The sequence below is a fragment of the Gouania willdenowi genome, chromosome 13, assembly GCF_900634775.1.
Source record: "Gouania willdenowi chromosome 13, fGouWil2.1, whole genome shotgun sequence".
In the NCBI taxonomy this organism is placed as follows: domain Eukaryota; kingdom Metazoa; phylum Chordata; class Actinopteri; order Blenniiformes; family Gobiesocidae; genus Gouania; species Gouania willdenowi.
This window is the reverse complement of record NC_041056.1, coordinates 27,050,450-27,067,840: the sequence shown is the minus strand read 5'-3', so window position 1 is coordinate 27,067,840 and position 17,391 is coordinate 27,050,450. Positions and strand designations below refer to the sequence as shown.

Below are 17,391 nucleotides of genomic sequence, written 5' to 3'. Positions count from 1 at the left end.
CGATTAAAGACAGATTCACTCAAATTCAGCCAAACATTGGCTCATCCATCTTATTCAAGTTGTAGTGAGTTGTAATTCACAGTGTCAGGGTGATCAATATGATGTATTACTGCGATACGTTCAATTAAGACTTAGACTTTCTTTATTCAAACTTCATTCAAACTTGAACTTTACAGTACAGATAACAATGAAATGTCGTTGCATTGGCTCGTATTGCAGGATAAAAACAGCAGCAACATAACAAATTTACATACATGTTTGGTCAACTTATTTTTCTAAAACAAAGAAGAAATAGGTTTATTACTAAAAATGCCAGTAGGTTAAAATATTAGATGAATCAAACAAGTGATAATTCTGAATAAGATGTTTTCTTATTGTTGTTTTTTTCCATTATATATTACTCCTCAACAGGATAGGTAAAATTCTGAGAAAAATTCCCTTGTAGGGCTAAACTGCATATGACATTACATTATTATGTTTTTTTTAAGTGTGGAGGAGTAGGGGGTACATGGTTTTATAGGTTAAATGTCTGAAGTGGTACGGGACTGTGAAAAGTTTGAAGCCACTGTCCTATGTAATATTTTGGATTTTCATGCTCAGGGTTGCGAGTTCGAGTCCCGGTTACCTGATTTTCTGTGTTGTTTTTGCTCAACTATTTTCCTATTATAGTGTTCTTTGGGTTTAGAGGTTTAAACCCACTCCCTGTTTCGTCAGTGTGTTTACTATGGTTGGGTAAAAATGCAATACAAGATAGAGGAATTATTTAATCAGAATTTAAATTGGAATAAACCAGCCACCTAATTCAGATTTAAGTTTAATTTGGAATACAATTTGCATTAGTAATTAAATGTTTAAAGATGATTTAACTTTTATTCTGAATTAAAGAGGAATGAAAACTCCCATGTAAACATTGCCAGTGACAAAAAAAGAAAATAATAATAATAATAATAATAACAATAATAACTACAGCTGCAAGCAGTTATTAAAGGGGGCCAAGCCTTAATGTGCGACTCTGCCCTAAGGTTTCGAGGAGCCCGTGGAAGTACGTCACGAAGGATGACGGGCTCGGGGCCCCCTAACTAAGCTGATTGAATAAAAAAAGTACTGAGTAATAAAGACATCAGTAGAAATGTAAAATTATCCCCCAAAAATGAATACTCAAGTAAAGTACATTTACTTGAAAATACTAGTCAGGTACAAAATTTAAGTACATTAACTTAATTTGTTCACACTGTATGTATACATGTACAATATAGGAAACAGTTTGTTGACGTTACTTGAAAGCGAACGGTTGCCGTGGCAGCAATATATAAGCGAACCAAAGAAAACTGAATCTTCAGTTGCTTCTCTCACTGCAAGTGGTTAAGTAGCAAAAGCTCTCTGAGTGTCTTTGTATCAAAAAGTAAAACAAGCATTTTTTGTGAAGTTTGAAAGGTTAAATAGTAAAGACCTGAGTGAGGAATGGCTGCTACAGGTAAGACAGAATTTACAGACAAATTATGAGGAGATATTGTAATGTACTAAAATAAATAAATAAAATTTAAAAAAAACACTGTAGTCAGTGAAGGAATCACTAGATTTCCTTAAAGAATTACAGATTATCTATAGAAAATATGTTTGGAACACTTCGTGGGAGCTTTCAGAGCCAAAGATGTGTGTGCATGTAATACAAAATATAAGAGTGTTTGACCTAAATATTCTTAATAACTTTTACAGCAAAAATAAAATGCTCAGTGTACCAACAGAAAATTAGGATGTGCTACACATGCAGTCAATAGAGGGACAGGGCTTCACATATATAGTGGATTTGCAGGCCTGCTTTTTCTTTAAAACCAAACTACAAGTAGATACTGTTGGGTTCTCTATCATCTTGCAGTTAGACAACCGTTCACTTTCAAATAACATCAATAAACTGTTTGCTATATTGCACATGCATACATTAAGTATGGACAAATGAACCTAAAGTACTAACACTGTACTTAACTAGTTTTGAAGTCTCCGTACTTTATTATTATTCTTGCTTGATATTTTTACCATTACGTTTCTATTGATGCCCTTGTTACTCAGGACTTTTTCTTTTGAGCTTTTTTTCTAGCACAAACTTTAGAAGTGACAGGACAGAACAAGATTTCCTTCTTTGATTGATTATTAGTGTTAAAATACTGAATACTAACCTTGTGCCCTGTCTATCCACTTTGACAGCACATCCTCTAATGGTAGGCCATGCCCTCCACAGCCCCTCCACTCGGTACACAATCCTGGAGTGTATCGGAGAAGGTAAATTTGGGAAAGTTGCCAAGTGTCGTGCTCACAACAGCAGCAAATTGGTGGCAGTAAAAATCCTAAAGCAGAAGTATTTTCAAAACGTGGAGGAAGAAGTAAGTGTTTGGTGCCTTCAACAGAACTTTAACTATGAATTTTTGGGGTAAAGTGATAAAGATGATCTAATTGTCCTTTATTTCCCCTCTAGCTGTCAGTGTTGAAGACCATCAGCTCTCTGAATGCTGATCACTTCAATCTGGTGACATTTTATGAGCAGTTTGAATACCTGGGCTATAAGTGCCTCGTCTTTGAGCTGTTGGACGTGGATTTGCTCCACCTGGTCCGTTCATTAAATGTCAACCTCATCCGTCCTATTGCAAAGCAGGTATGAATCTTTTCATTACTTGCTGATCAATTAAGAAAGCCATGAGTTCAAACCTGAGCTTAAACAGCTCCATAAGAGGAACTCCATTCTCATCCTTTTCTCATTGTGTCCCTGCAGCTGATGGTGGCATTACAGGGACTCAAAGCTGTAAAAATCATTCACACTGACATCAAGCCAGACAACATCATGATGGTCAACATTGATGAAAGTCCATTTAGCGTAAAGCTAATTGATTTTGGAGTGGCTTATCCCATTTCTGCCGCCATGACCGGGCTCAGACTTCAACCAGCCGGCTACAGGTATGAGGGTGTCACCCTGAACAACTACTGGGTTTTTGTAACAAATTTGTGTTATTATAGTGTTGGTACTTAATGCTAAGATTTAGAGTTCTAAAGTGTATTTCATTAATTTTGCTTCACAGGGCCCCAGAGATTTGTCTTGGCCTTCCTTACTCGGGGGCCATTGACATGTGGGGAGTGGGCTGCACGCTGGCATTCCTCTTCCTTAATGACAATCTCTTTCCTGCCCACTGCGAATACCTCATGGTAGGTCGTCTTTTTTATACATCATCCCTCCAATCATTTATTTACCTACGTTCTCTTTTTCACATGTACACAGGTATAGATAGTCTTGACGACCTGCCCCTAATGTGTGCAACTGTGTTCTTTCTGCAGATGCAGAGCATGGTGGAGATGCTGGGAATGCCATCACAACACCAGCTCCACTTTGGCATTTACAGCAAGAAGTTCTTTTGTCATGAGGTGGATGAATTGGGCACAAGATGGAGGCTGCTGGTAAAACATAGTTTTTATTGTTGTTGAACCTTGATTGTTGCCCTAAACGTATCTTAAACCCCTTTTATTGTCATTGTGTTTCCTCAGACACCAGAAGAGTACAAGTCTAGGAACAGAACAAAAGCTGAGGAGTGGCCCGAATATCGTCCACATCTGTCATCATTAGATGACCTGCTCTATGTAAGTGTTCTCTATGATATTTGAGTTCAAATACTTAGAGATCTCTTCTTTAAAATGTAACCTACTTCAGACATGCGTTTATAAGCTGAATTTACTCACTGTTTCTTTTTTGTTAACATGAGCAAGAGAGGTATGAACTTGTGTATTGACCTAACGCTCTATATTTTTATTAATCCAGATGACTGAACTATGGGACAGTGAGACAATAGAAGACAGGAAGGCCTTCATCGAGTTCCTGAAAGAACTCTTGAATATGGATGGGGAAGAGAGAATCTCTCCCACTGATGCTCTTCAGCATCCCTACATTACGGGGTCATACATGAGCCAGGAGCCAGACAGCAGAGAACAGTGAGTAACTGCACTGTTTAAGCATTCGCGCACATGGAAATCAACTTGTTGTTCTCTTGAATTCTGTACTAATCTTTTTCAATTTTTCCTCTAGTCAAACCGAGGCACAGGTCATTGAGACACAATCACCCAAAGACTTGGATGCCGAGTACCCCGTTTTTGATGAAAACTACGAAGTTGGACTCATTGAGGCACATTCACCTAAAAACTGGGATGTAGAGTACCCCGTTTTTCATAGAAACTACAACGTTGGACTCGTTGAGACCAATTCACCCGAAGACTGGGATGCCGAGTACCCCTAATTTAATGAAAACGGCAAATGTGGACTCATGGAGGCACATTTGCCTGAGGATTGGGATGCTGTATACCCTGTTTTAAATAAAATTGTGGCATATTAACCCAAAGATTGCATTACCGAGTATCCTCTCTCATGCAATTAGCATAATTTAGGGACATTTTTACAATAAACATTTATGACTTACCTGCTTTGTTAATGTTTTCATAGTTTTGACCCCTTTCTCAAACTGTTTTTCTCAGCTTTTTGGGGAAGTACCTGACATTGTAGTGTGCTAAATGTTCTGCAGAGCTGCTAAAAGTCCTGGATAGAAATGAAAATGGGCTTTGTTTTTATATGTCACTAGGGGTTTGGGCATTGCCCATTACATGTCGGCCCGAAAAACTAATTCCAAACTCCAACATGATAGCATGATCTCAGCTTCCTCCTATGGTTACCAGAGGTCCATGTGGCCTTTGTCCCATCTATTCACCTCATGCAATGCTTCAACAATAACGCCACTGATACAATAACAGATCATATATTTAGAATTGGTAAAACATTCCTGATGGAATAAAATCTGACAAAATATTATTGATTAATGAACAGTAGTGATAATTTTGACTCTGTCCATAATCATTTTCCTACTGAAAAGATCAGCACAGTACAAAAATAATTAAAAGGGTTGATGATGGGTGATCTAAAAAGAAACTACACACCAAAATAATAAAGAGCCTCTGCTCTCTACTTGGATGAATTATTCACAGTCAAACTCAAGCTTTAAAGAAGACCAGCACATGATGCCGAACCTTCTGAGTCCAATTTCTCACAGCAACTGAATCAAGAGTGAAAATCCTCCTTATGTACTCCAGTCCAGCTGATTGTCAACAACTCACAGCCGTGCTCAACTGTACAGGTGCAGCAGATCTCCCTGTTTGGCATGATGAGCTGGACATGGCTGTGCACTTTGTGCCATTCTGTAACAGTATGGTAAATCCCCCAATAGATCCCCTGGAATTATGAAACCTTTTGGCCTCAGTAAAAGCTAACCAACAATTTGATCTTATTTCAAATTTTGTTGGTATTTTCCTGCATGGAAACATCAGAGTGAAAGAATCTTGTCAAAAAAATTGCAAATATGGCAAAAGCTGCATTTGTTTGCACTGGACAAATGTTTTATCAAGACCTTGATGTATTTTGCCACCATGTAGACCCCTACGTGTGTGAATGTGAACAGAAAAATAGAAACGTGGAGAACGATTAAAGACAGATTCACTCAAATTCAGCCAAACATTGGCTCATCCATCTTATTTAAGTTGTAGTGAGTTGTAATTCACAGTGTCAGGGTGATCAATATGCTGTATTACTGCGATACGTTCAATTAAGACTTAGACTTTCTTTATTCAAACTTCATTCAAACTTGAACTTTACAGTACAGATAACAATGAAATGTCGTTGCATTGGCTCGTATTGCAGGATAAAAACAGCAGCAACATAACAAATTTACATACATGTTTGGTCAACTTATTTTTCTAAAACAAAGAAGAAATAGGTTTATTACTAAAAATGCCAGTAGGTTAAATTATTAGATGAATCAAACAAGTGATAATTCTGAATAAGATGTTTTCTTATTGTTGTTTTTTTCCATTATATATTACTCCTCAACAGGATAGGTAAAATTCTGAGAAAAATTCCCTTGTAGGGCTAAACTGCATATGACATTACATTATTATGTTTTTTTAAGTGTGGAGGAGTAAGGGGGTACATGGTTTTATAGGTTAAATGTCTGAAGTGGTACGGGACTGTGAAAAGTTTGAAGCCACTGTCCTATGTAATATTTTGGATTTTCATGCTCAGGGTTGCGAGTTCGAGTCCCGGTTACCTGATTTTCTGTGTTGTTTTTGCTCAACTATTTTCCTATTATAGTGTTCTTTGGGTTTAGAGGTTTAAACCCACTCCCTGTTTCGTCAGTGTGTTTACTATGGTTGGGTAAAAATGCAATACAAGATAGAGGAATTATTTAATCAGAATTTAAATTGGAATAAACCAGCCACCTAATTCAGATTTAAGTTTAATTTGGAATACAATTTGCATTAGTAATTAAATGTTTAAAGATGATTTCACTTTTATTCTGAATTAAAGAGGAATGAAAACTCCCATGTAAACATTGCCAGTGACTAAAAAAGAAAATAATAATAATAATAATAATAATAATAATAATAATAATAATAATAATAATAACAATAATAACTAGAACTGCAAGCAGTTATTAAAGGGGGCCAAGCCTTAATGTGCGACTCTGCCCCCAGGTTTCGAGGAGCCCGTGGAAGTACGTCATGAAGGATGACGGGCTCGGGGCCCCCTAACTAAGCTGATTGAATAAAAAAAGTACTGAGTAATAAAGACATCAGTAGAAATGTAAAATTATCCCCCAAAAATGAATACTCAAGTAAAGTACATTTACTTGAAAATACTAGTCAGGTACAAAATTTAAGTACATTAACTTAATTTGTTCACACTGTATGTATACATGTACAATATAGGAAACAGTTTGTTGACGTTACTTGAAAGCGAACGGTTGCCGTGGCAGCAATATATAAGCGAACCAAAGAAAACTGAATCTTCAGTTGCTTCTCTCACTGCAAGTGGTTAAGTAGCAAAAGCTCTCTGAGTATCTTTGTATCAAAAGTAAAACAAGCATTTTTTGTGAAGTTTGAAAGGTTAAATAGTAAAGACCTGAGTGAGGAATGGCTGCTACAGGTAAGACAAAATTTACAGACAAAATACGATGATTAATTTTAATCTGCTAAGATAAAAGAACACTTTAGTCATTGAAGGAATCACTAGATTTTCTTTCAAAAAAAATAAAATAAACAAAAGTATGGATTATCCTTAGAAAACACATTAACTGTGGTTATAATAGTGAAAAAATATTTTCCTTCAAAAACAAATTTAATATCTTGTGTTGATGATTCTGTTTGAAGCAGTTTGAGAGCTTTCAGAGCCAAAGGTGTGTACAGGCCTGCTATTTTTATTTTAATCCAAACTTTAGGAGTGACAGAACAAGATGTGATTTCCATGTTTGTGTGAGTCTTAGTGTTGAAATATTGAACGCACTGATGAGTGTGACAGACTAAATGTATCATAGAATCTACTGAAACTATTTATCAGAAATTAAGCAATTGCAAAAAACTAAGCTGACAGGAGAGAAAAAGTACTGAGTAATAATAAGGGCATCAATAGAAATGTAGTGTAAAAATTATCTCAAAAAAATATACTCAAGTAAAGTACATATACTTGAAAATATTAGTTAAGTACAGTATTTATGTACATTAACTTACTTTGTTCACACTATATGTATACATGTACAATATAGGAAACAGTTTGTTGACATAACTTGAAAGTTGAACGGTTGCTGTGGCAGCAAGATGAAAGAGAACCAAACAATTTTAGAATGTCAGTTGCTTCTCTCACTGCAAGTGGTTAAGTTGCAAAAGCTCTCTGAGTATCTTTGTATTAACAAGTAAAACAAGCATTTTTTGTGAAGTTTGAAAGGTTAAATAGTAAAGACCTGAGTGAGGAATGGCTGCTACAGGTAAGACAGAATTTACAGACAAATTATGAGGAGATATTGTAATGTACTAAAATAAATAAATAAAATTTAAAAAAAAACACTGTAGTCAGTGAAGGAATCACTAGATTTCCTTAAAGAATTATAGATTATCTATAGAAAATATGTTTGGAACACTTCGTGGGAGCTTTCAGAGCCAAAGATGTGTGTGCATGTAATACAAAATATAAGAGTGTTTGACCTAAATATTTTTAATAACTTTTACAGCAAAAATAAAATGCTCAGTGTACCAACAGAAAATTAGGATGTGCTACACATGCAGTCAATAGAGGGACAGGACTTCACATATATAGTGGATTTGCAGGCCTGCTTTTTCTTTAAAACCAAACTACAAGTAGATACTGTTGGGTTCTCTATCATCTTGCAGTTAGACAACCGTTCACTTTGAAATAACATCAATAAACTGTTTGCTATATTGCACATGCATACATTAAGTATGGACAAATGAACCTAAAGTACTAATACTGTACTTAACTAGTTTTGAAGTCTCCGTACTTTATTATTACTCTTGCTTGATATTTTTACCATTACGTTTCTATTGATGCCCTTGTTACTCAGGACTTTTTCTTTTGAGCTTTTTTTCTAGCACAAACTTTAGAAGTGACAGGACAGAACAAGATTTCCTTCTTTGATTGATTATTAGTGTTAAAATACTGAATACTAACCTTGTGCCCTGTCTATCCACTTTGACAGCACATCCTCTAATGGTAGGCCATGTCCTCCACAGCCCCTCCACTCGGTACACAATCCTGGAGTGTATCGGAGAAGGTAAATTTGGGAAAGTTGCCAAGTGTTGTGCTCACAACAGCAGCAAATTGGTGGCAATTAAAATCCTAAAGAAGAAGTATTTTCAAAATGTGGAGGAAGAAGTAAGTGTTTGGTGCCTTCAACAGAACTTTAACTATGAATTTTTGGGGTAAAGTGATAAAGTTGATCTAATTGTCCTTTATTTCCCCTCTAGCTGTCAGTGTTGAAGACCATCAGCTCTCTGAATGCTGATCACTTCAATCTGGTGACATTTTATGAGCAGTTTGAATACCTGGGCTATAAGTGCCTCGTCTTTGAGCTGTTGGACGTGGATTTGCTCCACCTGGTCCGTTCATTAAATGTCAACCTCATCCGTCCTATTGCAAAGCAGGTATGAATCTTTTCATTACTTGCTGATCAATTAAGAAAGCCATGAGTTCAAACCTGAGCTTAAACAGCTCCATAAGAGGAACTCCATTCTCATCCTTTTCTCATTGTGTCCCTGCAGCTGATGGTGGCATTACAGGGACTCAAAGCTGTAAAAATCATTCACACTGACATCAAGCCAGACAACATCATGATGGTCAACATTGATGAAAGTCCATTTAGCGTAAAGCTAATTGATTTTGGAGTGGCTTATCCCATTTCTGCCGCCATGACCGGGCTCAGACTTCAACCAGCCGGCTACAGGTATGAGGGTGTCACCCTGAACAACTACTGGGTTTTTGTAACAAATCTGTGTTATTATAGTGTTGGTACTTAATGCTAAGATTTAGAGTTCTAAAGTGTATTTCATTAATTTTGCTTCACAGGGCCCCAGAGATTTGTCTTGGCCTTCCTTACTCGGGGGCCATTGACATGTGGGGAGTGGGCTGCACGCTGGCATTCCTCTTCCTTAATGACAATCTCTTTCCTGCCCACTGCGAATACCTCATGGTAGGTCATCTTTTTTATACATCATCCCTCCAATCATTTATTTACCTACGTTCTCTTTTTCACATGTACACAGGTATAGATAGTCTTGATGACCTGCCCCTAATGTGTGCAACTGTGTTCTTTCTGCAGATGCAGAGCATGGTGGAGATGCTGGGAATGCCATCACAACACCAGCTCCACTTTGGCATTTACAGCAAGAAGTTCTTTTGTCATGAGGTGGATGAATTGGGCACAAGATGGAGGCTGCTGGTAAAACATAGTTTTTATTGTTGTTGAACCTTGATTGTTGCCCTAAACGTATTGTAAACCCCTTTTATTGTCATTGTGTTTCCTCAGACACCAGAAGAGTACAAGTCTAGGAACAGAACAAAAGCTGAGGAGTGGCCCGAATATCGTCCACATCTGTCATCATTAGATGACCTGCTCTATGTAAGTGTTCTCTATGATATTTGAGTTCAAATACTTAGAGATCTCTTCTTTAAAATGTAACCTACTTCAGACATGCGTTTATAAGCTGAATTTACTCACTGTTTCTTTTTTGTTAACATGAGCAAGAGAGGTATGAACTTGTGTATTGACCTAACGCTCTATATTTTTATTAATCCAGATGACTGAACTATGGGACAGTGAGACAATAGAAGACAGGAAGGCCTTCATCGAGTTCCTGAAAGAACTCTTGAATATGGATGGGGAAGAGAGAATCTCTCCCACTGATGCTCTTCAGCATCCCTACATTACGGGGTCATACCTGAGCCAGGAGCCAGACAGCAGAGAACAGTGAGTAACTGCACTGTTTAAGCATTCGCGCACATGGAAATCAACTAGTTGTTCTCTTGAATTCTGTACTAATCTTTTTCAATTTTTCCTCTAGTCAAACCGAGGCACAGGTCATTGAGACACAATCACCCAAAGACTTGGATGCCGAGTACCCCGTTTTTGATGAAAACTACGAAGTTGGACTCATTGAGGCACATTCACCTAAAAACTGGGATGTAGAGTACCCCGTTTTTCATAGAAACTACAACGTTGGACTCGTTGAGACCAATTCACCCGAAGACTGGGATGCCGAGTACCCCTAATTTAATGAAAACGGCAAATGTGGACTCATGGAGGCACATTTGCCTGAGGATTGGGATGCTGTATACCCTGTTTTAAATAAAATTGTGGCATATTAACCCAAAGATTGCATTACCGAGTATCCTCTCTCATGTAATTAGCATAATTTAGCGACATTTTTACAATAAACATTTATGACTTACCTGCTTTGTTAATGTTTTCATAGTTTTGACCCCTTTCTCAAACTGTTTTTCTCAGCTTTTTGGGGAAGTACCTGACATTGTAGTGTGCTAAATGTTCTGCAGAGCTGCTAAAAGTCCTGGATAGAAATGAAAATGGGCTTTGTTTTTATATGTCACTAGGGGTTTGGGCATTGCCCATTACATGTCGGCCCGAAAAACTAATTCCAAACTCCAACATGGTAGCATGATCTCAGCTTCCTCCTATGGTTACCAGAGGTCCATGTGGCCTTTGTCCCATCTATTCACCTCATGCAATGCTTCAACAATAACGCCACTGATACAATAACAGATCATATATTTAGAATTGGTAAAACATTCCTGATGGAATAAAATCTGACAAAATATTATTGATTAATGAACAGTAGTGATAATTTTGACTCTGTCCATAATCATTTTCCTACTGAAAAGATCAGCACAGTACAAAAATAATTAAAAGGGTTGATGATGGGTGATCTAAAAAGAAACTACACACCAAAATAATAAAGAGCCTCTGCTCTCTACTTGGATGAATTATTCACAGTCAAACTCAAGCTTTAAAGAAGACCAGCACATGATGCCGAACCTTCTGAGTCCAATTTCTCACAGCAACTGAATCAAGAGTGAAAATCCTCCTTATGTACTCCAGTCCAGCTGATTGTCAACAACTCACAGCCGTGCTCAACTGTACAGGTGCAGCAGATCTCCCTGTTTGGCATGATGAGCTGGACATGGCTGTGCACTTTGTGCCATTCTGTAACAGTATGGTAAATCCCCCAATAGATCCCCTGGAATTATGAAAACTTTTGGCCTCAGTAAAAGCTAACCAACAATTTGATCTTATTTCAAATTTTGTTGGTATTTTCCTGCATGGAAACATCAGAGTGAAAGAATCTTGTCAAAAAAATTGCAAATATGGCAAAAGCTGCATTTGTTTGCACTGGACAAATGTTTTATCAAGACCTTGATGTACTTTGCCACCATGTAGACCCCTACGTGTGTGAATGTGAACAGAAAAATAGAAACGTGGAGAACGATTAAAGACAGATTCACTCAAATTCAGCCAAACATTGGCTCATCCATCTTATTTAAGTTGTAGTGAGTTGTAATTCACAGTGTCAGGGTGATCAATATGCTGTATTACTGCGATACGTTCAATTAAGACTTTGACTTTCTTTATTCAAACTTCATTCAAACTTGAACTTTACAGTACAGATAACAATGAAATGCATTGGCTCGTATTGCAGGATAAAAACAGCAGCAACATAACAAATTTACATACATGTTTGGTCAACTTATTTTTCTAAAACAAAGAAGAAATAGGTTTATTACTAAAAATGCCAGTAGGTTAAATTATTAGATGAATCAAACAAGTGATAATTCTGAATAAGATGTTTTCTTATTGTTGTTTTTTTCCATTATATATTACTCCTCAACAGGATAGGAAAAATTCTGAGAAAAATTCCCTTGTAGGGCTAAACTGCATATGACATTACATTATTATGTTTTTTTTAAGTGTGGAGGAGTAGGGGGGTACATGGTTTTATAGGTTAAATGTCTGAAGTGGTACGGGACTGTGAAAAGTTTGAAGCCACTGTCCTATGTAATATTTTGGATTTTCATGCTCAGGGTTGCGAGTTCGAGTCCCGGTTACCTGATTTTCTGTGTTGTTTTTGCTCAACTATTTTCCTATTATAGTGTTCTTTGGGTTTAGAGGTTTAAACCCACTCCCTGTTTCGTCAGTGTGTTTACTATGGTTGGGTAAAAATGCAATACAAGATAGAGGAATTATTTAATCAGAATTTAAATTGGAATAAACCAGCCACCTAATTCAGATTTAAGTTTAATTTGGAATACAATTTGCATTAGTAATTAAATGTTTAAAGATGATTTCACTTTTATTCTGAATTAAAGAGGAATGAAAACTCCCATGTAAACATTGCCAGTGACTAAAAAAGAAAATAATAATAATAATAATAATAATAATAATAATAATAATAATAATAATAATAATAATAATAATAATAATAATAATAATAATAATAATAATAACTAGAACTGCAAGCAGTTATTAAAGGGGGCCAAGCCTTAATGTGCGACTCTGTCCCCAGGTTTCGAGGAGCCAGTGGAAGTACGTCATGAAGGATGACGGGCTCGGGGCCCCCTAACTAAACTGATTGAATAAAAAAAAGTACTGAGTAATAAAGACATCAGTAGAAATGTAAAATTATCCCCCAAAAATGAATACTCAAGTAAAGTACATTTACTTGAAAATACTAGTCAGGTACAAAATTTAAGTACATTAACTTAATTTGTTCACACTGTATGTATACATGTACAATATAGGAAACAGTTTGTTGACGTTACTTGAAAGCGAACGGTTGCCGTGGCAGCAATATATAAGCGAACCAAAGAAAACTGAATCTTCAGTTGCTTCTCTCACTGCAAGTGGTTAAGTAGCAAAAGCTCTCTGAGTATCTTTGTATCAAAAAGTAAAACAAGCATTTTTTGTGAAGTTTGAAAGGTTAAATAGTAAAGACCTGAGTGAGGAATGGCTGCTACAGGTAAGACAAAATTTACAGACAAAATACGATGATTAATTTTAATCTGCTAAGATAAAAGAACACTTTAGTCATTGAAGGAATCACTAGATTTTCTTTCAAAAAAAATAAAATAAACAAAAGTATGGATTATCCTTAGAAAACACATTAACTGTGGTTATAATATTGAAAAAATATTTTCCTTCAAAAACAAATTTAATATCTTGTGTTGATGATTCTGTTTGAAGCAGTTTGAGAGCTTTCAGAACCAAAGGTGTGTACAGGCCTGCTATTTTTATTTTAATCCAAACTTTAGGAGTGACAGAACAAGATGTGATTTCCATGTTTGTGTGAGTCTTAGTGTTGAAATACTGAACGCAATGATGAGTGTGACAGACTAAATGTATCATAGAATCTACTGAAACTATTTATCAGAAATTAAGCAATTGCAAAAAACTAAGCTGACAGGACAGAAAAAGTACTGAGTAATAATAAGGGCATCAATAGAAATGTAGTGTAAAAATTATCTCAAAAAAATATACTCAAGTAAAGTACATATACTTGAAAATATTAGTTAAGTACAGAATTTATGTACATTAACTTACTTTGTTCACACTGTATGTATACATGTACAATATAGGAAACAGTTTGTTGACATAACTTGAAAGTTGAACGGTTGCTGTGGCAGCAAGATGAAAGAGAACCAAACAATTTTAGAATGTCAGTTGCTTCTCTCACTGCAAGTGGTTAAGTTGCAAAAGCTCTCTGAGTATCTTTGTATTAACAAGTAAAACAAGCATTTTTTGTGAAGTTTGAAAGGTTAAATAGTAAAGACCTGAGTGAGGAATGGCTGCTACAGGTAAGACAACATTTACAGACAAATTATGAGGAGATATTGTAATGTACTAAAATAAATAAATAAAATTTAAAAAAAACACTGTAGTCAGTGAAGGAATCACTAGATTTCCTTAAAGAATTACAGATTATCTATAGAAAATATGTTTGGAACACTTCGTGGGAGCTTTCAGAGCCAAAGATGTGTGTGCATGTAATACAAAATATAAGAGTGTTTGACCTAAATATTTTTAATAACTTTTACAGCAAAAATAAAATGCTCAGTGTACCAACAGAAAATTAGGATGTGCTACACATGCAGTCAATAGAGGGACAGGACTTCACATATATAGTGGATTTGCAGGCCTGCTTTTTCTTTAAAACCAAACTACAAGTAGATACTGTTGGGTTCTCTATCATCTTGCAGTTAGACAACCGTTCACTTTCAAATAACATCAATAAACTGTTTGCTATATTGCACATGCATACATTAAGTATGGACAAATGAACCTAAAGTACTAATACTGTACTTAACTAGTTTTGAAGTCTCCGTACTTTATTATTATTCTTGCTTGATATTTTTACCATTACGTTTCTATTGATGCCCTTGTTACTCAGGACTTTTTCTTTTGAGCTTTTTTTCTAGCACAAACTTTAGAAGTGACAGGACAGAACAAGATTTCCTTCTTTGATTGATTATTAGTGTTAAAATACTGAATACTAACCTTGTGCCCTGTCTATCCACTTTGACAGCACATCCTCTAATGGTAGGCCATGTCCTCCACAGCCCCTCCACTCAGTACACAATCCTGGAGTGTATCGGAGAAGGTAAATTTGGGAAAGTTGCCAAGTGTCGTGCTCACAACAGCAGCAAATTGGTGGCAGTTAAAATCCTAAAGAAGAAGTATTTTCAAAATGTGGAGGAAGAAGTAAGTGTTTGGTGCCTTCAACTGCCTTTAACTATGAATTTTTGGGGTAAAGTGATAAAGATGATCTAATTGTCCTTTATTTCCCCTCTAGCTGTCAGTGTTGAAGACCATCAGCTCTCTGAATGCTGATCACTTCAATCTGGTGACATTTTATGAGCAGTTTGAATACCTGGGCTATAAGTGCCTCGTCTTTGAGCTGTTGGACGTGGATTTGCTCCACCTGGTCCGTTCATTAAATGTCAACCTCATCCGTCCTATTGCAAAGCAGGTATGAATCTTTTCATTACTTGCTGATCAATTAAGAAAGCCATGAGTTCAAACCTGAGCTTAAACAGCTCCATAAGAGGAACTCCATTCTCATCCTTTTCTCATTGTGTCCCTGCAGCTGATGGTGGCATTACAGGGACTCAAAGCTGTAAAAATCATTCACACTGACATCAAGCCAGACAACATCATGATGGTCAACATTGATGAAAGTCCATTTAGCGTAAAGCTAATTGATTTTGGAGTGGCTTATCCCATTTCTGCCGCCATGACCGGGCTCAGACTTCAACCAGCCGGCTACAGGTATGAGGGTGTCACCCTGAACAACTACTGGGTTTTTGTAACAAATCTGTGTTATTATAGTGTTGGTACTTAATGCTAAGATTTAGAGTTCTAAAGTGTATTTCATTAATTTTGCTTCACAGGGCCCCAGAGATTTGTCTTGGCCTTCCTTACTCGGGGGCCATTGACATGTGGGGAGTGGGCTGCACGCTGGCATTCCTCTTCCTTAATGACAATCTCTTTCCTGCCCACTGCGAATACCTCATGGTAGGTCGTCTTTTTTATACATCATCCCTCCAATCATTTATTTACCTACGTTCTCTTTTTCACATGTACACAGGTATAGATAGTCTTGACGACCTGCCCCTAATGTGTGCAACTGTGTTCTTTCTGCAGATGCAGAGCATGGTGGAGATGCTGGGAATGCCATCACAACACCAGCTCCACTTTGGCATTTACAGCAAGAAGTTCTTTTGTCATGAGGTGGATGAATTGGGCACAAGATGGAGGCTGCTGGTAAAACATAGTTTTTATTGTTGTTGAACCTTGATTGTTGCCCTAAACGTATCTTAAACCCCTTTTATTGTCATTGTGTTTCCTCAGACACCAGAAGAGTACAAGTCTAGGAACAGAACAAAAGCTGAGGAGTGGCCCGAATATCGTCCACATCTGTCATCATTAGATGACCTGCTCTATGTAAGTGTTCTCTATGATATTTGAGTTCAAATACTTAGAGATCTCTTCTTTAAAATGTAACCTACTTCAGACATGCGTTTATAAGCTGAATTTACTCACTGTTTCTTTTTTGTTAACATGAGCAAGAGAGGTATGAACTTGTGTATTGACCTAACGCTCTATATTTTTATTAATCCAGATGACTGAACTATGGGACAGTGAGACAATAGAAGACAGGAAGGCCTGTCTTCTGACATGGCTCTTTGGGTTTAGAGGTTTAAACCCACTCCCTGTTTCGTCAGTGTGTTTACTATGGTTGGGTAAAAATGCAATACAAGATAGAGGAATTATTTAATCAGAATTTAAATTGGAATAAACCAGCCACCTAATTCAGATTTAAGTTTAATTTGGAATACAATTTGCATTAGTAATTAAATGTTTAAAGATGATTTAACTTTTATTCTGAATTAAAGAGGAATGAAAACTCCCATGTAAACATTGCCAGTGACAAAAAAAGAAAATAATAATAATAATAATAATAATAATAATAATAATAATAATAATAATAACAATAATAACTAGAACTGCAAGCAGTTATTAAAGGGGGCCAAGCCTTAATGTGCGACTCTGCCCCCAGGTTTCGAGGAGCCCGTGGAAGTACGTCATGAAGGATGACGGGCTCGGGGCCCCCTAACTAAGCTGATTGAATAAAAAAAGTACTGAGTAATAAAGACATCAGTAGAAATGTAAAATTATCCCCCAAAAATGAATACTCAAGTAAAGTACATTTACTTGAAAATACTAGTCAGGTACAAAATTTAAGTACATTAACTTAATTTGTTCACACTGTATGTATACATGTACAATATAGGAAACAGTTTTGTTGACGTTACTTGAAAGCGAACGGTTGCCGTGGCAGCAACTATATAAGCGAACCAAAGAAAACTGAATCTTCAGTTGCTTCTCTCACTGCAAGTGGTTAAGTAGCAAAAGCTCTCTGAGTATCTTTGTATCAAAAAGTAAAACAAGCATTTTT

At 36.5% G+C, this 17,391-nt stretch overlaps 3 protein-coding genes across 3 annotated transcripts in view; all 3 read left to right on the top strand.

Moving 5' to 3' along the window:
• Positions 1-1,461: 1,461 nt before the first annotated feature.
• Positions 1,462-4,271, top strand: LOC114474669 (homeodomain-interacting protein kinase 3-like). Its single transcript, XM_028465102.1, has 9 exons — positions 1,462-1,474; positions 2,203-2,378; positions 2,471-2,647; positions 2,765-2,946; positions 3,069-3,192; positions 3,322-3,441; positions 3,529-3,621; positions 3,800-3,969; positions 4,064-4,271. Exons 1-9 carry the CDS (start codon positions 1,462-1,464, stop codon positions 4,269-4,271), a joined length of 1,263 nt encoding a protein of 420 aa, XP_028320903.1.
• Positions 4,272-7,825: 3,554 nt separating this feature from the next.
• LOC114474668 (homeodomain-interacting protein kinase 3-like) lies at positions 7,826-10,636 on the top strand. Its single transcript, XM_028465100.1, has 9 exons — positions 7,826-7,838; positions 8,568-8,743; positions 8,836-9,012; positions 9,130-9,311; positions 9,434-9,557; positions 9,687-9,806; positions 9,894-9,986; positions 10,165-10,334; positions 10,429-10,636. The coding sequence occupies exons 1-9, from the start codon at positions 7,826-7,828 to the stop codon at positions 10,634-10,636; spliced, it is 1,263 nt and encodes a 420-aa protein (XP_028320901.1).
• A 3,581-nt stretch (positions 10,637-14,217) lies between these two features.
• LOC114474667 (homeodomain-interacting protein kinase 3-like) overlaps positions 14,218-17,391 on the top strand; it is a 3,617-nt gene continuing 443 nt past the window's right edge. The window contains exons 1-8 of the mRNA XM_028465099.1: positions 14,218-14,230; positions 14,959-15,134; positions 15,226-15,402; positions 15,520-15,701; positions 15,824-15,947; positions 16,077-16,196; positions 16,284-16,376; positions 16,555-16,656. Coding sequence (XP_028320900.1) covers positions 14,218-14,230; positions 14,959-15,134; positions 15,226-15,402; positions 15,520-15,701; positions 15,824-15,947; positions 16,077-16,196; positions 16,284-16,376; positions 16,555-16,656 — 987 coding nt within the window. The remainder of the gene's footprint in view (positions 14,231-14,958; positions 15,135-15,225; positions 15,403-15,519; positions 15,702-15,823; positions 15,948-16,076; positions 16,197-16,283; positions 16,377-16,554; positions 16,657-17,391) is intronic.

Coding starts and splice junctions, on each gene's coding strand:
- LOC114474668 (XM_028465100.1), top strand. Junction 9,807..9,893: donor GCACAAGATGGAGGCTGCTG/GTAAAACATAGT, acceptor GTGTTTCCTCAG/ACACCAGAAGAGTACAAGTC. Junction 9,987..10,164: donor CATTAGATGACCTGCTCTAT/GTAAGTGTTCTC, acceptor TTATTAATCCAG/ATGACTGAACTATGGGACAG.
- LOC114474669 (XM_028465102.1), top strand. Junction 2,648..2,764: donor TCCGTCCTATTGCAAAGCAG/GTATGAATCTTT, acceptor GTGTCCCTGCAG/CTGATGGTGGCATTACAGGG. Junction 3,442..3,528: donor GCACAAGATGGAGGCTGCTG/GTAAAACATAGT, acceptor GTGTTTCCTCAG/ACACCAGAAGAGTACAAGTC.